The 23,721-nt window shown below is 38.2% G+C and overlaps 1 protein-coding gene across 1 annotated transcript; it reads right to left on the bottom strand.

Moving 5' to 3' along the window:
• Nucleotides 1-1,112: 1,112 nt before the first annotated feature.
• LOC125682282 (uridine phosphorylase 1-like) lies at nt 1,113-14,242 on the bottom strand. The gene is made up of 7 exons (XM_048922750.2): nt 14,082-14,242; nt 10,739-11,021; nt 8,389-8,503; nt 4,879-4,949; nt 4,546-4,684; nt 4,277-4,423; nt 1,113-3,374 (listed from the first exon to the last, which is right to left on the bottom strand). The coding sequence occupies exons 1-7, from the start codon at nt 14,117-14,119 to the stop codon at nt 3,223-3,225; spliced, it is 945 nt and encodes a 314-aa protein (XP_048778707.1). The 5' UTR covers nt 14,120-14,242; the 3' UTR covers nt 1,113-3,222.
• Nucleotides 14,243-23,721: the final 9,479 nt, after the last annotated feature.

Here is a 23,721-nt window from a genome sequence, read left to right as displayed (position 1 = left end):
TTGATTGAGAGTTAGGAGTGTTGCTATCTCCTTGGCACATTTACAGGTACTGTGAAACCTAGATTGGAAGTGGTTTTGGTATCACCTTGTACATAGCGTCTGCGAAAAGTGTTGGTATCTTCTGCATAGGTACTAGGTTTCAGTAAGGCTGTTTAAACCTGGTGAGTCTTAGGTCTCGTTAAGATCTTGTGACTGGAGAGAAGGCAAGTGAACGGTTACATCAATAGTGAAGGTCAGGCAGACAATTTATATACCTTGCGCATACATTGTATTTGCATATTTTGAAGCGCACCAAGTTTTCCTGGAGGTCAGAAAGACCTATTGTAAATACATTTCGCACATCTGTATATTTTGAAGCGCACCAAGCTCTTTGAGTCCCATAATATAAGGCAGACGGATAGTCTGACCCCCTACACGTTACACTATTATTCTCTTCAGAGAAGTGGATAGGCATGACCTACATGTACATCCACCTGTCCACTTCTCTAAAGAGAATATATAGCTATGTCCTACCACAGAAAAAGATCTGAGCATTTGATTGGTCGACAAGCAGGGGACATGGGGCCATGTACCCTGCCAAGAATAGATGGGATACAAAATGGCTTCGATAGATCTACATACCTACTAAATCGATTCGTTAAATAAACATCGCTCTACAGTAGGACATATTCATTCACGGCTCGGTAGAATATTAACTCGACAGGGAATTCGAGTCCATATACCCTGTCAAGAATCCATATAACTAATAATGTATTAAAAGAAATCCGCCTTAACAACAGAGGCTATGCTTGTAAATTCGTTATCAATAAAACCAAGATTTATTGATTGTATATTGTTTAACGTCCCACTCGAGATTTTCCACTCATATGGAGATGTTAGCATTGTCCGTGAAGGTCTGCAAAATTTAGTCCTATGCTCGGCGCTTACGGCCTATGAGCAGGGAGGGAACTTGATCGTACCACACCTGCTGTGACACGAGGCCTCGGTTTTTGCGCAGGACCGCCCCATTTAGTTGCCTCTTACGGCCGCCGAACATTAAGGTTGATCGATCCTCATCTGACTTATCAATATTAATGGTTAAAAGTGGAAAAACTGTATTAATGTCCACTCAGTATAGTTTAATTTAATCAATAACCAAAGAAAATGTGTATGTTGCCACCTTTTTAAAGATGTCAGACATACAAAAACAGAAGTATATATCAACATCAAAAAATCACAGATTTTCGTTAAACAGAATAATGAAAATTAATAGAAAACTTGCTGAAATGACAAATTTCAAATGTTAACAGTTTAAGAAAACTGCTAATTCATAGATATATGAAAATTAACTGTGGATATTAGGGAAATCATTGTGCCATAGACATGCAGTAGAGGAAATTCCAGCATAGGAGTTATTGCCCTTGACAACATTTTAAAAATTATAAATAATTGATTATCTATGGAAAATTTTAGCATCAAAAGTTTACCAGATTTTTAATTTTATTCAGTAAATGAAATTCCTCTGAAAGATATATTTTTATCATGCGCAAATTTTAATTAAATAAAGATTTTGCAAAAACCTATGTCTCTCCGAGGGTCTCTACAGTCCAGTAGCTAAGTACTTCGTTACTAGCTTGAAAATACGGATGTATATTTAATTGCTGTTATAAAATTTAGAAATTCATTTCAAAATAAAGGATTATCTCCCTCATGCATAGCTCTTATCCTTGGACGAATTTGGCTCCACTTTTTTGGCACGCTGTTTTTGGCTATATTTAGCTCTAAAACTTCATAGTTATTTCGGATTTCAAACATTGCGGTTGAGCATCACTGAAGAGACATTATTTGTCGAAATGCGCATCTGGTGCATCAAAATTGGTACCGTATAAGTTTTACATACTAACTCAGCGCAAACTGAAAAGATTTATCTCTGCACGGACGGGAACATTTTTCAATATTTTGACAGTAACGGATGAAAATCACGAATGCTGTATATTTCACTTCTTGCCACTTATGTTCGTAAGTCTTATTATGTCAGTTTTTCCCAATAGGCAATCCTCGGATTCCACGCAATGATCTCCGAGTGTTTTTTTTTTTTTTTTTCATTCAAAAAAATAAATTGTGAAAGCTCCCCGATTAATTGATTTATGAACATAAATATTGATTTAGTCAAGGGTTCTCGCAATCATTGAACCCCGGCTATGACGTAGTGTGAACGAAGACAAAAGTCGTAGTTTGTGATGATGCATCCGTCTTACTGTGTACATAGGAGATCTCTTTAAAGGGAAATAACTCAGACGCATCTCAAAAAAACATGCGTATTGCACTCATATGAATGCACTTGATTTGTCTAGCCCTTCCTCGAGGTGTACACTTCTATAATCAAATGCAAGGTATACACTTTTTGGTGTACACCACCTAAACTGTTGGAAAAAATTCAATATGGTCGAACAATTGCAGATTTTTTCTCCATAGTTTGTTATCTGTAAAGTATATATAAGCGGATAATTCTTGGCGCCAAAAATCAATAAATATTTTGGAGTGTGACTTGGGCACAGGCACTAGACGTTTTAAATATCTATAATAAAAAACTGTCTTCCTATAAACAAACGTGAATAGCTTGTTTATAAAAAGACATTTTTATCATAGATATTTAAAATGCCGAGTGCCTGTGACTATACCGAGTGAGCAACGGCGTGGACAAATCAAGCGCTCCCTCCATAAACATTCATGCCAATATGTGTGCTAAATGTTGGACAGTAGTTATAGAGGGAAAATACCATAAATATGCAACCATAATATGGATTTTTAAAACTTGCATTGATGAATATTGACAGAGTTTGGGTTTGAAAAATTCGCGAATCTGTAAGTTTGTGAGTTTTGCCCTTTGGGAATATGATTTTTCTTGGGTGTATACGTATTTAATAAATCTTCATATCTCTCTCACTATCATGCAATAAATTTACAATACTGAGCACTAGCATGATATGCAACATTCATGAACAAAATTTCATGTCAATATAGAAAACACTGAACAGCACCATGTAACAAACCCGCTCAACAGCAATATGGGACAACTAAAGATGGATAACCTGGAAACTAACGAATGACATTTCAGATATCATTGTAGGATTCCAGAATTAGTAGAGATTCGAACCTTTCTATAGGTAATATGTGTATCGCTATCGTTCTCTTAGTCTCTAATTCTAGCGTCTATGACGAGATCAGTAACACACGAACAATCTAACTCTCGCCATTCATGATGTGTTGTTTTTTCTTTATGTGTCGTAGAACTATATTCTGAGGTCTTTCCTGCCATTTCTTCAACATCTGCAAGTCACAAGAAAGTGTGTCTTGTTGCAATCTGTCCAGCAGCGTCACACACGCAACCGCCCCTACAAAATTATAATACTGATGTGTCACGAGATCGTTTCAGAAATATTAGGAAATTAAACGAGACTTACCTTGGTAAATGCGAAGTTTGATTCCAATTATTGGAATAAATATAAGGCACGATGGGGGTGGGGGGTGGGGTGGGGGGAGGCACCTTAACTCTACACTTGCCTTATATTTACACCAATAATTGGAATCAAACTTTGCATTTACCAAGGTAAATCTCGTTTAATTTCCTAATTATTTTTCGCAAATGTCACTTTCCGAGATAATGTGAATCTTTAAAGCATGACACAAACAAATTTTCAAATCGTAATAAGGATGATCTGGCGGCTGCGCAGTACTATTCACATTATCTCGGAAGTGACATTTACGAATACCATATCTATATATTTCTTCCTGACGTTTTGGTCAAACGTTCATTTTCATCATCAATGTTAGACCAACAGGTCTTACGTCATGTTCTAAGTTTACCCCTTACTCGAGAAAATCAATGACACAAGATATAATAACGGAAAGGGATACTGAAGACACATTTGAAGTATGAACATCGTTTTATTGCATTGTATAAAGTAAACAGTTTTCGTAAAATAAAGTTTAGATAAAATTTTGAGTATGACAAACAGTCATTAATATTGATTGGGAACTAGGGTTGGTTGGATAACATGGCATGAAGGACGCGCAGACAAATCACGTCTTCAGGTTCAACAAATTTTGCCTTTCTACATGTACCTATTCAATAACTGTAATACAGTTTGAAAAATAACATTTACCTCCAAAGAACTGGGTATCAATAGTAATGTACATATTGGGATAACTGAAGTCAATACTGTACGAGTGGGACTACAGGTTGTATGCAATCAGTAACAAACACTGTAATGACGATTAAATATGAGTGGCATACCCTTAATTCCTGCGTAGTGGCACATAGCTAGAAATCCCAGTGATTCCATCTCAATGTTACAAACTCCTTTCTCCTTAAGTTCTTGTAAGAATTTCATCTTGTCTTCTTCTTCATACTCACAGAAGGCGCCATCTAGCCTTGCCTGACCTGGGGTAAGGAAAGTTCGTTCTATTTTCAAATACCATGAATTGATTTCAATGATACACGATCTGAATATTAACGAAATACTCTACGATACGTTCGAAATGTATGTAAACAAGAATATCAACCTTCATAAAAGTCATCAGCACAAAGGGTTGTTCCTTTAACAGTTTTGAAATTGTCGTCTGGTTCCGAGCAATCTAACAACGATTCCATCAAAGATTGGTCAACTTTAGCCAAACGTTGCACTGGTTTACCCAGCACGGCCTGCAAAATAAGAAAGAAATGTTGGAAATATTGTATTAGCCAGACGTTGTACTGGTTTACCCAGCACGGCCTGCAAAATAAGAAAAAAACGTTGGACATATTGTATTTTTCGCAAATTTTCGAGAATTATAGTTTGCAGGAATATACTAGTATCTAGTATTAGGATATATGTATCTAATTTTTAAGCAGTGTACCAGTTTGTAGTAAGGATTCATTTCACCATCCACTGCTTTTTCTGTGACAACTACCGTCCCGGGCTCCAGTCCTTGAAAAACAAGGTCATAGATATTCAAATACCATAAAGATACTTATTGTACATAGGAATCAGAACGAGTAGTTCGACATTTCAAATTAGAAACACTTTCATCACATACATATACATGTATAACAAATTCATTAAATATCGAGTCCTAGAACTATTGACCTATATTTGAAATGAAATTACCCTCCCCTTTTCTAAAAAAAAAAAAAAAACCCGCATTTAGTTGTCTTGTGATTTATTTGAATTAGTACTCACTACCACGGAATGGCATGCACTCACTATAATTACTACTGCACAATCGAACCTAACACGGTAAATCATTATTTGACCAGATTGTAGACTACTCTGTGTATCAACTATGTCTGCTTAAAGGTCCAGTGACTTGACCCCTGATACCCTAGTACATGTACCTGGTTCCATAACATGGCTAGAAGGACGTCTTGTAAACAGTGTGGGGTATTAGGAACGCATAATGTGGCCTCTGGAGCTCGGCGAGGTGCACTGTACATGGTAATGTGCTAGGCTGTCAACAAGTTTACACTATTAGTATATGTAGTATTTGCCACTGGTACTGGGTGCGCTGTTAGGCTCTGCTGGCAAATCGTTTTTCTCCCCCCTGTACTACGTTTAGCTTGCTATTATAAAAATTGCTGGACTCCACACACAAGAGGTGTATACGATGGTATGTCGCACTAGGGTAGAGTAGCAATGGATCTTGATGTTAGTCAGGTATCAACTGATATTCCTACCCAGGAAAGCCAGAGTGGAATTTGCCTTCTTAGTCTTCCTGTCCATGTGTTTGTCCCAGCTGAAGCTTCTAGGTAATTTCCAGAGTCTATGGTGTTAAGGATTTGATCATGGGTGAAATAGTTGGATAACACTGGGGGAGGGGGAGGAGGGGGAGGGGGTCCTGTCGGTAGCTCCCAGTATTTCATACTTACCCTGTTACATCTCACTGCCAGTAACCATCGATCCTCCCACTGTTGCAGTGGTCAAGATCTCTCTGCTTGCAGTACAGTTTAGTCCTCTGCTGTTTTGATCCTCAGATACAACTCATGTCGTTTATAAAGGCCAAAAGAAGCAGTGGGCCTAGGACAGTCCTGATGGGAGTCGTGATGAAGTTGGTGTGGCAGGTGACGACTACTCATAAAGTACCACACATTGTGCGTTCAAAGGAAGCTTACGATCCAATCGTGTTTCCTTTCTCATGCTATTGTAATGGAGCGTCTGACACCAGACACCGTTTGTGGAGAATTTTATCGAAGGATTTAGAAAATTACAGAAGTACACCGTGTCTACCTGCTCACCTATGTCGATACTTCTTGCGAGGTAACTGACCGATAGAATGGGCTGGGTCTTTGTTGAACGCTGCTTTCTTAAACCATGTTGAGAATCGGTCAATGAAATTTCTTTGCCAAAGTGTCCAATTACATATAGCTGTGAATGTAATCTAATCAAAATCAGATCTTCTCTAACCTCTCACTGGAGAAGGATCTGACAGCATTACGTCTGAGGTCATGTTTTTTCATCTTTCACACTTGACCAATCAAATGACGGCTTTTGCTATCATGGAAGTTTTGCTGTCATATCGGAACTTACTTGGTATTCATTCATACCCATAATTACCTAGAAGCACGAAAGAATAATCGAAGAAGATCGCGGCAACCACGAGCGATGTTAGAACGCAACAGAAAATATATTTTAACGATAATGGATGTATAATTTTTAAGATCTTCAATTCCTCCTCCTTTAATGCAGCTGTTTGGAATTCGTTTAAACATTTCATGGATCGACGCCATTTTTGTGAACTTACAACCTGAATACGCTTCAGTGAAACAATTCCTGATTGGTCCTTGATTCTTTGTCAAGCTATTGTTATTGGTCGAGCATTTATTGGTATTTATTGAATTATTCATGAGACTAGGGTCAATAACCTGACCTCAAATGCAATGCTGTTAGATATTTCTCCAGGGTAACGGTTAGAGAAGATCTTATTTTAATTAGATTGACTGCAAACGATGTGTTAAATTTACTACAACCGAGGTAAGGGAAACGGGTTTGCAATTGACTGGTACTCTATAGATCATCTTTCTTAAAGACTAGTGTATCTATCGATTTCTAGTCCAAAGAAAGCACGGTCATAATCTATAGATGTTTGAAAAACAAATGTTAAAGCCGGTTACATCTGGGTTGCTGCTTCCTTCGGCGAGGACTCGGTTCCATGTCGGTAACTATTCAGCTTTATTGGCAGACATAAGAACGGACATGAACTGGTTGTTGACAGTGGAACCATAATCTCTTTTGATGTTCCTAAATGTGGTCAAAGCCTTCTTATGGGTTTGTGCTTCTAGTGGTAAGGCTCCTAGTAACAAGTATGTCGCAGCATCAGGGACTCTGTCAGGGAGATGTTGGATCATGGACATGTCTTTAGTAGAGAGTCGCACTACATCCAGTCCGTTATAGGAGGCGTGGCAGGATGCAAGTTTTGATCAAGTGAAACGAAACCTTCGGATTTAATCCACTGGCTCCATGAAGCCCAGCACCCATTAGGGCATACATAGCTTTCCTTGACGCACTTGTACATGATATTTAATGAAAACCACTTTTATTAGACATGCCCAAGCGCAAAGTTGGGTTTGTTTTTAGTGTAAACAACATTGGAGACAAATACACTGAGCTTATTACAGGTTATTCATAAAAATATTTTGCACCATTACGAAGATCCCATGGAATTGTATTCCCCTCTCCCGAAAACGTAAGAAAAAAAAATCGGAGAGGGCTACATTATTGCAGCTAGAAGTTCTGTAGAGAAAGTGGTCATCTGATGCCATAGCAGTATTGTCTTGTATGAAAAAGAGAGGCGTGTGATGATATCGCAATATCAGTAGTATGCGCTGTATCTACAATGGCATCCCTGAAGCACGGATTTGTTTTACCTGTTTACATTGGGACTAAATCGAAAGAGGACGTTTCTCCCATATGAGTAATTGTTATTCTTCTACGTTAAACTTAAAGGTAGTGTTACACACTAACAAACCGAAGTCTTACATGTGTGTGGTTCCTTAATGCTGAAAATTAAATAAAACAGAAAAAGGGGAAATTTTACGAGCTCAGAGAAAAAAGGCACTCGACCCCATACACTGGTATAGCTTCCTAAAGTTATACAGACTAGCTACATCTTTGTAGTTACCTTCAGAGTTTACCCTCATTTGGGGTGGTCGGTTGGTGGGGTGTGTGTAGAATTTGAGATTGGTAAATATTTTTAAAAGCTCTGTTATGGGTAACCATCTTCTATAACTGATCACATCAATCATGATTCATCTAACGCTTCCCATTCCAGATAGTTCACATTCAGTGACTTCGTTCTAAGTATGTTTATCAACAGTCAAGAAATCCAAGTCGTTAATGAGTTTGTCACAACGTATCATAAACTAAATATTACCTACTCCTCCGCATGTACCAATCCTGAAGAACTCGACGTCCTTACACTTGGCGTAATAAACCAGTTTGACGATCTCATTAAAAACAACAGACAAGGATGGGATTCCAATTCCATGCTGAAATAAATACAACAATGATCCAATAGTGTGCTTAAAACGTCAATGGGTCACAACGCTCATCCGAATCACTTTTAAGGGCCGGGCATATGGACACGTCTGCTACATATATCATCATTGATTGTCATGAATTTACTATAAACAATTCTAGCCATATTATATATGTGTAATTCTTTTTTCATATTTCTATAAATCATTATATTAAAATTTTACATTTTGAGAGTGCATTGGCAAAAAGATCTATGGTGTTCGGATAGGGCCATTTGCAAAAGCGTAACTGCGCGTCAGTTACAACACGCCGTCACGCCAACAAGCAACGCGCCTTCGCGCTCTCACGCCAACAAGCAACGCGCTCTCACGCCAACAAGCAACACACTTTCGCGCTCTCACGCCAACAAGCAACACACTTTCGCGCCGTCACACCAACAAGCAACGCGCCTTCGCGCCAACAAGCAACACGCCTTCGCGCCATGTTGCTTGTTGGCGTGGGAGCGCGTTGCTTGTTGGCGTGACGGCGTGTTGTGACTAATGCGCAGTCACGCTTTGCAAATGGCCCTATCCGGACACCATAAAGATCTCTTCAAAAACAGCATATGTCTTTAGCTAAAGGTAATATTGCATAATACCTGAAACACAACATCTCCTTGCAGAAAGAAATAATTTGTTTGGAAGTCTTGTCATATATAATACCTGACAGATATATAACATCTGCATGGAGAGAAGATCAGGGCTCTCTCCCCTGTTGCATAATATCATTTATCTGTACGTTATGTGAAATTGCAATTGACTGCTCTAACTGAGTGAAAACATCTGTATTAAGGGTGTAGGATTTTAATTGTTCTTCTGATCACTGATTTTTTTTTCTTTTCAAGTTTTTAATGAATAAAATCAGATGATACTAAAAAGATTGTAGTCTATTTGAAAAAAAAGAATCAGACTGCCGTGGGTCAATTCTGATATATGAAGTTGTAATTTGTCCGTGGGGTCATCAGGGGCGGATCCAGGAATTGCAGTTAGGAGGGGGCACAACTTTATGAGGCAAGGGGTCTTGGGGCCCCGGAAGCTTCTGGATTTTACAAATTCAATAGGGCTTGAACTATGTGTCTAATGTGGTCATTTTTACTATTTTCTGTCATTTTTGATAAAGTGAAATTAATAAAATGACGCAAATTTTAAGGGTTTTTGGAAAAAAATGTAAGTTCTCCCATTAAAAGTAATTCAATAAATCAAAAGATTCTGTCATTTATTTCTCTGAATAAAAAAAAGAATTGCTTCTTTTATCGTTTACATTTTTCTAAACAAGACCACGATTTGCACCCCCCCCCCCTTAAATCCGCCAATGGTCATAATTCCGTGTGTTTACTTTTTCAGTCCGCAGAGATATAATTTCGAGGATTTAAAGAAGTCCGCGGGTCATAATTCTATGGTCCGCGGAGACACAATTCCGCATCTTTTTTTTAAAAGACCTCATACTTCGCGGAAAGTTGTACTCCACAGAAAAATAAATTTATAGCATTCATTTTGCCTAAAATTCATATTGTCAAGGTGTTTTGGGATTGAAATATTACTTTTACCAATAATCGCTTTTAAAATAAAAACTTAAAAATAAAGTATCTATATTCTTTTGTAGTTACACTGTCCAAGTGCAGGTAGGGCATACAGTGTTCGTCATGATGGAAGTTACCATGATACTCAAACCTAATATAACTAGTGGTTAATCGTATGTCGTATCGTATGTGAACGTGAAGTTTGGGGTTCAGATCTTACCATTTTTGACAGCAATTTAATTAATTATTGAAGCTATTATATATATATATATATATAAGTTCAAATCTTGTCTTGACGCTCGATAGGAACAGACTTTTCTATTGCCACCCATTACACTCAATAATTTTAATATGTAGGCGTTTTGTTTGTTATCAGCTTTTGTAGTTTAGTTGTAGTTGTAGTTTCCTTTTCTATTTAGTTTTCTTTTCTTTGTAAATGTTCTATCGTACTGAGGATGTTGTCCTGCAAAATATTTCACTGTTAGCGCTTTCGGCTTTAAAGCTATGTTATTCGAGTTTTGTGTTTCTTGACTATTATTGGATGTATTTACTGTATGTATCAAATATTGAATTCTTTCTACAAACTAACAGTCTCGACGGAGATATCTGATTTTAATTCTGATACTGTGCAAGTGTTAAACCTCTACCTGCATTTGTCACAAATGACAATGACAGCATAAGTACTCACGCTAACAGATAAAACTGGTCCAACTTTGTGTATGGAGTACCGGTCTGTACCGGCGGCATAATTCCTGGGAGTGTCCCCATCCATCTCGTGATCGCTTATGTTCAATTCTCTAGCAACAAAAGCAGAAAATTTCTCCATTCTAGATGGCTGCCCACCAAAACAGACAAACTGGACATCGCCAAACATTTTTTCTAGGTCGTCTTTCTGCGTGTCCAGAGCCAGATGATATAAATGGTCCACATTCAGTGTGAGTAGTTTTTTGTGATTCTTGGGAATAACCAATCTGAAATAGTTTAAACCATACGATATTTATAAATCTTATCAGTGAATATATATAGGCATTTAAGTATATCAAAGGGGCATGGACACGATTTTGGTTGCTTGAATGAATCTTTTATGTTCCAGAAATAAAGATCTTTCATGAATATGTGGATGAAAATTATTTAATATACAGGATACACTAAGCATGGTGTTTGTTTACATCTAAAAGGTTAAATGAATGCGTACGCATGTCATACAATCCCTGCGACGTTCTATTTTACCATTTCCCGTTCGTTCTCCGTGCGTTCAGCGTGCGCTCCCCGATCACTGTTTTGCGTTCACCGTTCACCAACCGCTCGCGCTCACAAAGCGTTCACCGTTCGCACACAATGCATTCGCCTTGTGTTCACCCTTCGTTCAGCATTCAATTGATGGTGAATTGAAACGATCTATCGTTATAACGAGGACAAAATGAAAAGGAATGCGTGCGCAAGAGTGGAAGGCAGCGGTATCTTGAATTATCCATAATCATTTTCCATATCATTAATTGCTGTTTGATTGATTATATTCTAACTAAAAAAAATTTCTTCATGCAGGAAATATTGAACAGCGTTTGAATAAATATCTCGTAAGAAACATAAATTTATATAATTATGCAATGCCCATGTACCGGGACATTATGTACCGCTACATTCATGCAGAGATGCTCACTGCGTGGAATGCCTTTTTATTTGTTCACTTCTCCTGAGAAGCTATAGAGCTATTAATGTAGTCTGGTGATATCGACACCATTTTGTATTCACATTGTTTAAATACAAATATAACTTTCCGTACCTAATTATAAAATAAATACGATGTAGGGAAAACATCCATGATATCCCGAATCCATCGTTCACCGTTCGCTTACCGTTCACTTTGCACTCGCGTTTGCGCTCTGTTCGCGTTCAGCGTTCACACACCGTTCAGTTGGGAAGTAGAACGTTTCAGGGACTGTAAACAAACGCTTTTTATCATCCAATAGTACACGTAAGGACATTAAGATTTTTCAAAGGTCTGTCCAAAACATTCAAAATTTCGACATAGGTTCAGCTAATAGATTTAGGATGCAGTTATAAAGAGAAAAGAACTGAACATATTCGTTGAAAAGGCATCTTAGAACCCCCCCCCCCCCCCCCGAAGCCGTCCATTCAACGTTGGCGCCATGTTGATAGTTGAGTCACGTAATAGGGCTCTGCCTTGTTTGAAAATGAAAAGTTTAGATGTCTCACATACATCCTTGCGTCAGATTTTGAAATTTAGGTTTGTTACTAAATTTTACACGTATCAAGTGCTTTCATATTACTATTTAAATATCCAAGTTTTTCTTGTTATAATTGCGTCAATGCCCCTTTATAAAGGATCCGAAAAGAAATTGTAGAACTGATATCTGTCTCCTTGTTATAATTTTGAATTTACTGACTGAGTGGCAGTTAATAAAACACGAGGCCCACAGGCCTTATCGGTCAACTGAGTACAAGTGAATAGTATCACTACTCCCAAGGGCTATGAAATCTAGGAAAAATGTTCTGAATATCTAAGCTAAATTCTAATGTTCAGCAACAACAAAAAACCCTAACCCAAGGATCATGACATTTACAATTTTTGTAGAGGCCTTCCTGCTCTACATTTTTATGCATTTAGTTTTTCTTAAACATGTGCAGTTCTAGAGAAGAAGATTTTTGAAAATTGGTCAATTTGGGGCAGTTTGTGTCCCATCCCTAAGGTCCCTGGGGTGCAGGAATCCTGAAATTACAATTTATGCCCCCCCCCCCCCGTTCCAAAGATCCTTCATACCAAATTTAAAAAGAATTGGAAAACAATGTAGTAGTTAATTGTTAACGCACGACGGACGACAACCAATTGCAATAGGTCACCTAAGTTTACTCAGGTGACCTAAAAACCTGAAAATGTATGGCCCAGGCAATCATATATGTTTTCAACTGGTGACCCTTACCTTGGACAATCACCTTGGTACAAGGTCATGACATACCATGTGGCCACAGTAATTCCCTATATCACATATAAGTATTAAAATGTCTCTCTATTACAGAGTTATGGCTTGGACAATAATTTATATAGTGACATTGACCTTTGTCAAATGACCTTGGTTTAAGGTGACTATACACACATCGTGTGGTCTTAAACTCAAAACTTTCCGCCATTTTGTCTTAAAAAATAACCCCCTCCAAATAAATAAATAACAAAAAATACTAAAAATAAGCATTCGCCATTGTAGGTTTTCGATCTATATCGTTGGTGATTTTCTTTTTCCAATAGAGAGTTTTCAACGGAAACCTATAGATTGGTTGATTTCAGCAGTAATTTTAAGCTTTGGTAAATGTACGTTGTATACATAAAGATCAATATGGGTAAAAAAGGTACAAATTTGGGTCGCAACCCTCCTTCCTACTTCTGAAAGATTTCTGGATCTGCCACTGCATCTTATATATAATACCCATTTCAAAGATTAACGTGATATCAAAGGTTTTAAATAAAAGGGAGATAATCCATTTGGAGTTATCATTCATTATTTGCACTACGGGTTTAGTTGTACTTTAGTTCACGTTGCCCCGTTCTGTTATATAATACAGAGTCGGTTCATTCACATCAGTTGGGTGTACGGAAATAGCTTTTATTGACTCGCGCCTTGACTAGGTTATCTTCACTCGATTAGAAATTTCTTACTAAGCAGCTTCTATTATTTCCAATGAAAAGGTATTGTAAGCATCTTGTTTGGCAAAGAGGTGTTGTCCCTGATAAGCCATTTGATTGGTTAATCAATGAAAACAAGGTACAACGTGCTTTTAAACGTGAGGAGTTTCACAAGGGCGCCAGTTATTATTAAACAAGTAATTCTATTTTATGTTACAATTCGAAAACCGAATGGTAATAATTTACTCTCCACTTCACGTTATCAGCTTCCTTCTATCGTGAATGTTCTTCTCAGATTACACGTTTTCATTGTCTTGAAAATTCAAAGATGCCCTCTGAGACTGAGTACAATTATATCTCGATATGTAGGCAGTAACAATCAAACACTCACCCATTCCCATTTCCAGCTCTACTCACAGCATATGCCATCTTTCTGGTCAGAATTAGCTATCGATCCTATCTGGAAACTGCGAATCCTTCAAAATCCTCTGCTAGAGTAACAATCAACGAGGGGGTACGGACGGGGAATTCGCTCTCTTCGCCAGGAAGGAAGTCGATGGTTCGGTCACTAGGTGACCAGTTATTGGCACGTGCACATTTGCATGACAATCATAGCAATTTGATAAAAATGTGAATATAGATATGATGATGTATATATATATATCAGTATATAGTTCTATTGAAGTTATACTACAGTTAGAGCCACACAGGTATAACAAATGCATGATGGCTCGTCATCTTTATAATTATCATAAGGTAGCTTTATAAATTAGCTGACAGACAGAATTAAAAAATTTGATATATTTGAATTTAATTCAACAAGAATCAAATTCAGAATTTAAGAAGATTTATCATTGTAAACCTTTATTACAAGTGAATTGTACACCCATATGGGCCAAGCAGTCTTTTTGTTTATAATAACACACTTACAAACTAGTGTAAATAAGAAGGGACTTCTGGCTGATACTCAACAGGTATGAACAGCCGATAAAACCAGGATTTCATATAGAATATAAATTAGCAAAAAGAAAACGTGAAAATCTTCCTCCGTAGTAATTACACGACATGTAAAGTAATTCATCAATATTGATCTCTTTATGGTCACTATATACAGTGTAGTTCAATTATCTATCTTAGAGGGGCATGGACACGATTTCAGATTAAAAATTTCAAATTCTATTTTTCCATTTTTAATGTTTAGAATGTTTCAATAAGGTACTTCTAATGGTCAGCTAAAATTTGAGTGTCAGTTGTCGAGGTACATGGGAGATACATTTTGTTTTAAACATGCTATTTTTTTATTAAGCAATCTATATGTAAACAAAAACATGGCATGACCCTTGTTTACATTACAAAGAATTGTGAGTGCTGTATCTCACTTGTTACTCAAAATCTGATATTCAAATTTTGGTTTGGTGGACGATTAGGAATACTTCAGTTAAGCATTGTAAACAATAAAAATGGAAAAATAAAATTTGAGGGAATCTTTCACCTCAAATCGTGTCCATGCCCCTTTAAAGACAATGTCAAGCAATCATTGTTTTATTTGTAATCAATATTAATAATGCTATGTCAAATAGTGTTAATAATGTTAAGCTTTATTTAGCTAATTATTTCTCCCCAAGGAATTGCCTGTGATTTTTTAGAATTTGGCAATGGTTTTCAGGAAGGCACTATATCATGTACTATTTTCTAGAACTGGGGGGGGGGGGGGGGGGGGCTTGTTTAATTACATAAACACAAAAGGATGAGAAACAAGTTATGAAATTTTACGGATTCTACAGGTACACGTATTGTTACAATTGTCAGAAAGATACATTTATGAAATATGAGAAATTATTGCAGATTGTAAGTTAGACAATAATGATAATAAGATTAAAGAAAATTGAGGCATTCATTTTATGCAAATAGGTATAGTAAGCGTCAATCTCTAAATTGAAATCTATTGTACATTTAGTACACAACATGCGTTAGTTTTTTAAATGGATTCATATCTTCAGAGTTTATTCTTACAGCACATATCACAACCTGTGTTTAAATGATTCAGATTGTACTTGTCCTGAGGCTGTTTTGAATGTGTTTTCTCATATTGAGATTTCCCCCCAAAGACCTAAAGCGTCAAAACAGATGTAATTCCGGGATTCTCTTAGAAGAGCTAGCGTTGTGGAGGGATATGTAGGTATGCTAATGCATTTACCATATTTCACAACTCAAACTGGGAATTATAGTAATTTAGATATGTGGTAGGTATACATGTGACTTGTTATCATCGATGTAATAAGATTTCACGAAATAATCAAATTTCCAGTCCTTGTTTATAATTAAGAATTTGAAAATACAACATTAACCCTTCATGAAGTCCGACGGCGTGAAGTGTCACAGTTCATACCTTCATTTATTTTCAGAATTCCCAGCAGTTAAAATAGACGCACTATATTTATCAAGATTCATACGCGCATTGTTCACAAATGCATCCCATTCATTAGGAAATGACTATCATCATTACAATTGTTAAAAACATCGGACATATATGTATGGCACAAGAAATATAATTACAGCATGTGCAACAACACAGTCAACTAGCTTTTATGCATCGTCGGAAATCCACGATACGTCGCTCTCCGTTTGGAGCGACCGACCGTGGGCAATCTGATTAAAACCAGCTCCTCGATCCGCCTCGAGTGGCAACAAATCAAAAGAAATAAAGGAGTGGATCGAGGAGCTGATTTTAATCAGATTGGACCGTGAGTTTCCGACGATGGCTTTTATGGTATGATATATCGCAAGAATAATGAATGTTAAGAAAATTATGAACAGAAACTAAATCACACTTTTCAATTTTACCGCTGCGGTGCTCTAGAGGTAGAGCGTTCGCCCCGCATGCGGAAGGTCGGGGTTCGAATCCCGGCCGCGACAGACCTAAGTCGTTAAAACAGGTAGTGATAATTCCATCGCCAAACGCTCGGCATCAGGTGTGAATGTCACGGGTCCTCGAAGATGACCTTAAAAACGGGTGTACCGTGTCACAGTAGGTGTGGCACGCTAAAGAACCTTCAATGCTCAATGGCCGTAAGCGCCGAGTATAGGCCTAAATTTGAAGCCCTTCACCGGTCTTGGTGACGTCTCCATATAAGTGAAAAATTCTCGAGAGCCCCTCGACACAAGACACAACCAATCAGGAATACCCCTCCCCCAAACTTTTGATATATTTACATGCAGTACCAGAATGTTGATGTACCAGTTGACTGGCTAGTGTTCATATACTGAGCTCGATGGTGCTGTACAGTCTCACAACACGTAAACTTGTGTGGTATATATATATATGTTGTTTTTATCAACAGAACTCGAATTTTATGTTTATTTTAAGTCGCCCTCGCTGTTTTTGCTACTTTCATATGTGAAAAGATTATACATTCCTTAACTGAATCTCTGGACGATCAAATCTTGGTATTGTCAATTATTTTTTCTCCTGTACCATTAGATTTGTTTTTGTCACCTATTCCTGGAACCAAAATGTGAAAATACCTTTCAGAGGTGCAGGGGTTTGTCTTCCGGATTGAGAAATACAATGTACATGTATATATACGCTTTAAAGGCAAATCTATTGCCAAGATTCCCGGTCCACAGGCACCTGAGATCCGTCCAGTTTTGAATGCCTTGAGTGTCTCCCTCTCAGAAGTTGAAACATCGCTCCTTTCCAAAGGATTAAACTTTTGTCCTACTCCACAAAACGGGGATAACACTCGGGTATTTTTCCGTAAACAGAGACTCAAGGAACACTTCCAGGAAGGATGAAGGCTATTCTGACATTTCCTCCCAGTCTTCAAAGAGGTCTGAGCTACAAAAACGATACAAGCCTAAGATCTCCTGGGAGCCTCCGTCTAGAAAATATAGGGCCTTGGAATCTTATAATGATGTAGTGCAGTCTGATATCAAAGACCTCCTGTCTCAAAGACGGTACGTTCCAGATAACCTCAATATGGAAGAAAGAGTTGCCCTTCAAATGCTCAAAAACCTTGACGACATTATCATAAAGAAAGCAGACAAAGGGTCTACCGTAGTCATTCTAGACAAAGAATCGTACATAGCCGAAGCCAACAGACAGGTGTCTGACGAGCGGTTTTATAAAAAAGACGAATTCAGATCCTACGGAGGAATTTTCAGCCCTCATAATTGAAACCCTAAACAAAATGAAGAAGAAAATGAAGAAATAGAACACTATGTTTATGATGTACACTGTCCTGTTGACTGCAAACCTGGGCAGTTCTATATCCTCCCAAAAAATCCACAAAGAAAGCATGCCTGACCGACCCGTCGTAAGTGCCATCAGACATCCCACAGAGAGAATTTCTTAATTCCTTGGTTTACTCCTCCGTCCTCACGTACAAAATTTGCAGTCATATCTTAAAGGCACAACCGATTACATTAAAAAAGACTCCCTCTTCTGACCTCCCTGACCAGGCATTGTTGGTGACAATGGACGTCACCTCCCTGTATAACAACATTCCACACCAGGAGGGTCTTGTTCTTTCAAAGCTTGTAGCGAAGTTTGGGATATGAGGTTCATTCAAGGACCTTCGACTGAATCGTTGGTCAAGCTACTGGAACATGTTCTCAAACTCAATAACTTCATGTTCTACGGCGAACATTACCTATAAATTTGTGGCACGGCCATAGACACCAAAATGGCCCCTTCTTATTCCAACATTTCCTCTGGAATACTTGACCGTAACCTACTAATGATGGCACCAATAAAGCCTCTTAGTTTTCTTACGATTCATTTACGATATTGAGATGAAATCAAAGTTGGAGAGACCTGGGCAACTTTATTGAACTAGCCAATGCATTTCAAGCTTCTATTAGTTGCAGTTGATATTTCCACATTCAGTAATCACAGGCAATTGCATCGCTTGGGGTCGAATTTACTATTAAAGAGTACTCTTAATAAATTCGACTCAAAGATTATCGACAGAAATACGTTCAAAGGAGTACCTAAAGATTTAGCCACCAGAGTCCATCGCATCTGCTCTACTCCTTCACTTTATCAAGAACAGAGCATCTATCTGAAAAAACTTTCTATGCAAGAGAGATTAAGTGAAGGCCCAAAAGTACAAGCAGCTATTGATGAGATGTCAAAACACGACAGACAATCCCTAATACAATATAAAGAACAATCAATAGGTGACAGAGTTCCAATGTTTACAACATACCACCCTGTCTTGAAAATACCTAAACAAGATTTTGATGAAGCATTATGATATTACCATTCTTCATATTAAACCAAGAATGGCCGATATCTGCAAGGAGCCAACCATGGCTGCCTTCAGACATCCACGAAATCTTGAAAACCCTGTTACAGGCCGATGTTATCGAATTGTTGGAGACACATCCTGTCGCACGGACAACTGTATTTATCTCATAAGCTGCAAGGTCTGTGACCAACAATACGTAGGTAAAACCAGGGACCTACGTAAAAGGATCAATATTCACCGGTCTACCATTAAATCAAAAGGGTCAAAGAACCCGTTACTGGGCATTTTAATCTCGCAGGACACAAATGGGTTGGTTGGTTGTATATTGTTTAACGTCCCGCTCGAGAATTTTTCACTTATATGGAGACATCACCATTGGCGGTGAAGGGCTTCAAAATTTAGGCCTATGCTCGACGCTTACAGCCTTTAAACAGGGAGGGATCTTTATCGTGCCACACCTACTGTGACACGGGGCCTCGGTTTTTTTCAGTCTCATCCGAAGGACCGGCTCATTTAGTCGCCTCTTAGAACAATCAAGGGATACTGAGGATCTATTCTTACCCATATTTCCACGGGATTATAATACTGTTTCATATATTTCATTTTTGAAAATCCCAGGAGGGCATGAACTGCAACGCTTTACGCCCAGCATACTTCATAAAGCGCATTAACGCTTCATAAAGAGGTGAAGATAACGAACAGTGATCAATCTCACAACTCCTCTAAAGAATACAAAAGTAAAAGTAAAGCCAATACGGACCACTGGACATAGCAAAGGTGGGGCTGGTGAAAAATGCAGGTTTGATAGAAAGTAATCAGAAAAACGTAAAACCCGGCCCTATGAGATTCGAACTCCTGATCTACGGAACGACTGTCACATTGTAGGTTATGCGGAGCTAACCGGCCAGGCAGTGAAGCTTAAACAGGTGAGAAATGTGTCTATACTTCCATTTATTATATATGGTGCGAAAGGAAACCAGTCATTATGACGACATGTCAATTCATCGTTAACTGATTGCATTGCAGAATTTAAAATTTTGAGAAGAAATTTATATGTTTTCCTTTTTGTTGTTTCTACCAGGTATCCTTTTGAACTCACGAAAACACAGTGTCCTTGATATCCTTACGATCCAATCAAAACCTATTGCCCTTACCCCCACCCGATTTATATTTATCCGCCACTGCACTGACTGCAGTATCCAATATTGTGTCCCTCCCTATATATCCGCCACTGAAGTATCTCAATATTGTTAACAGTTGATCAAATCAGGGTCACTCCCTCCCCAGCTCCAAATGACTCTTATGCGGTCAAAATGCTAGTATACATGTCTACTTAATCCAGTTTCCTGTCCTAATACCTCATTTATCTTTATATATATACTTCAACCACTAACCGTTAAGCTAGTCTATATGTAAATCCCAATCGGATGAGTCTCGTCCTTTTTCTTACAACATCTCTTTGATAATCGCTTTCAATCAGCCAACTATTTCCATATACTCTGCACCTGTTACAGAGTAGTGACGATGTTGTTGATGGCAGGAAGTCAAAGTACTGGAAGTACTGAATAGCGTTAATCTGAGTGTAAATCCTGATGTTTTCTTGAGACCTGACATTACTTTGGTAACATTAAGCAGGTTTCATACTATACATACTCGTACTAGTGTTCTACCACAAGGTCTTATTCATCACAAAGTTGATAAAAAAAGGATGATATTGATACTTATAGTAAATACAACAAAATAATGTATATTTATTAAAATAATTCCATATCAATGTGAGTGAAAATTTCTCGAAGGGACATACAACAAACAAACGTCAAATTGTTTAAATTTCCTTGTTGGTAGTTAATACAAAATCTTTAATGAACTCGATTTGAAAAAATATTCTCTCCCCATAATGAACGATATATAAATACACAACGCAGTCAGCACTAAATGGCGGCGGACTGGAAGCACATATGAATCGATTGATTGATTGATTGATGTTTTCCGCCACACTCAACAATCGATTGAAAATAGTAAGTGATTTGTCTGTTATATTCAGGGGGTGGTGGGGTTGCAAGAGAATTCTATCAATGAAACAGGTGAAAATGTTTAATTTACATATCATTGTAATTCTACAAAAGAGTTTTCAAGAATGCGAGAGTAGTATATTTGTTTGTTTTGTTTGTTTTATACGGAAGCCGATAGGTGCCAGGGTATAGAATTAATATTTATTTAACTGGCGGCCGCCACTTAATTTATGTGGCGGCCGCCACTTAATTTAACTGGCGGCCGCCACTTAATTTAACTGGCGGCCGCCACTTATTATCTGGCGGCCGCCACTTATTATCTGTCGGCCGCCAGATAATAAGTGGCGGCCGCCAGTTAATTTATCTGGCGGTCGCCACTTAATTTATGTGGCGGCCGCCAGTTAATTTATGTGGCGGCCGCCAGTTAATTTATCTGGCGGCCGCCAGTTAATTATATGGCGGCCGCCACTTAATTTATATGGCGGCCGCCACTCAATTCAAATCATTTATATGGCTGTCACCAGTTATTCAATTCCTCTCTCTTTCTCTATCTCTCTCTCAAAATGAAAGGGGTGCAATCCATCCCCAATGCTTAGTAATATGTATGTGATATATATATATATATACAATTAAGAACATTGAATTATTGTTTTTCGATTGTACTGTTAAATACGTAGAACCACAGGGCTGACCTTCCATTTATTTGAACGTTCAATTTCTATTATTTTCACATTTAAACTAAATTATTTTCACATGTGAAATAAGATTAATTGGCCCCCACCCCACTCTTTTGGTGGTAGTAATGAATGGTAAAAATGTAATAATGAATGAACTGATCAATTGAAGGATGAACGGAGCTCCCTCCCTCAAATTTAGGAGTACGAAGTTTGGACAAGAGACATTTTAGGTTCCTTTTCTGCTTGTCAACAATTGTAGAAGACAATTTCTCCTCCGACTGTCCCTATGCACTTTGAAAAACGATGCTGCGTGTTTGCGTACTATTCTAAATCTTTCCAAAATAATCACTCAGCGATACGAATTACATTGTTTTTGCAATTGGCAGCCGCCATATATAAATTAAGTGGCGGCCGCCAGATAAAATAACTGGCGGCCGCCAGTTAATTTATATGGCGGCCGCCAGATAATAAGTGGCGGCCGCCAGATAATAAGTGGCGGCCGCCAGTTAAATTAACTGGCGGCCGCCACATAAATTAAGTGGCGGCCGCCAGTTAAATAAATATTAATTCTATACCCTGGCACCTATCGGCTTCCGTAGTTTTACGTCCCTTCGAGAAATTTTTACTCCTATTGAGACGTTACCAGTTTTAGGTGAAGTACCACAAATCTAAACTTATGTTTAGTGCTCAATGTCGTAACAGTGGGATACTTTAATGTGTCAAGGTCATATCCGAAAACACACTTCTAAATGCCGAGCGTTTGGCGGAGGAGCAATCGCTACCGATACTGTTACGTCTTAGGATTGACGCGGTTATGGCACTTAGGGAGTCCGAACTCACAACGTACCTCATGGTTACGAACCGAACGTTCTAGTATACCACTGCGCTACAAAGTACTGTGGTCGGTCGGCGGAGGGTGCTTGCTCCTCCTGGGCGCTTAATTGATCTATCATTATAATATCATACTATGATATGGTAAAATTATTATATGAAGTGGTATTATCATTACATGACGGGACAGCCTAAATCATTAAAACAGGTAGTGACAGTTTCATCGCCAAACGCTCGGCACCAGGTGTAAATGTAACAGGTCCTCGGAGATGACTTTAAAAATGGATGTCCCATGTCACAGTACATGCAGGTGTGGCACGCTAAAGAACCCTCCCTGCTCAATGGCCGTAAGCGCCGAGCATAAGCCTAAATTTGAACAGCTGTTGAAGCCCTTCACCGGTCTTGGCGACGTCTCCATATTAGTGAAATATTCTCGAGAAGGACGTTAAACAAGATACAATACAATCAATCATTACATGATGTGATTACATCGTTATAGGAAGTGGTAATATCGTTACGTGCCGTGATACTGTCATTATGGTAACGTCCAATGACGTTACATGATCATGAGGTACCTTCATACTTGTACTTTGCAACCAGCAGCCATTACTAAACGTCTGTGTGAACCCATCGTCGGATACCCACGGCTGATCTCGTCTTCTACTCATAATGATCAACGAATGGAGTAGCATGGTTGGACTGTGAGAGGAACGGAACGCTGTGAAGTCGACGTCGAAAAACGAACCAAGGGCACGTTATGCAAGTTCATTTACACCCCGGTTAACGCCTAAAAAATAGTTCCTGCATCACGTAATAATTTAATCACATGATATGAACAATAAAAATGATGGATTAAAAAAAGTGCAATCCATGCAATTTGGCAAACCCGCCAGGAAACTGAAAAATGAAGGTTTTCAATAAAAGACCTGGGAATGGTATTACGCGCAGCTTATGTACGTCACTCCTCCCTTGGTTGAATATTCTAACAATATATCTTGGCATTTTTTTTTTTATTTTTGCAATGTAGGGCTTCTGGGCGGAAAAGGTACCAACTCAGGTTGCACCTCTTTTCCTCTTAAAATTTTCTGGATCCGTCCTTGACACAATGGACGAAAAATAACAAATGTCTAAGCTGCAGATGAGAAAATTACAATGGCCAATGTATAGAAATACGATTTTTAACCGGGAGATGGCGAACAAGGAGGTAATTTGCGCGAAGTCTTGATTTACGTGTGTATTCAAAAATACAGTTAAAATGT

This window comes from Ostrea edulis, chromosome 2 (assembly GCF_947568905.1).
Source record: "Ostrea edulis chromosome 2, xbOstEdul1.1, whole genome shotgun sequence".
NCBI lineage: Eukaryota > Metazoa > Mollusca > Bivalvia > Ostreida > Ostreidae > Ostrea > Ostrea edulis.
This window is presented reverse-complemented; position numbering and strand designations above follow the sequence as displayed.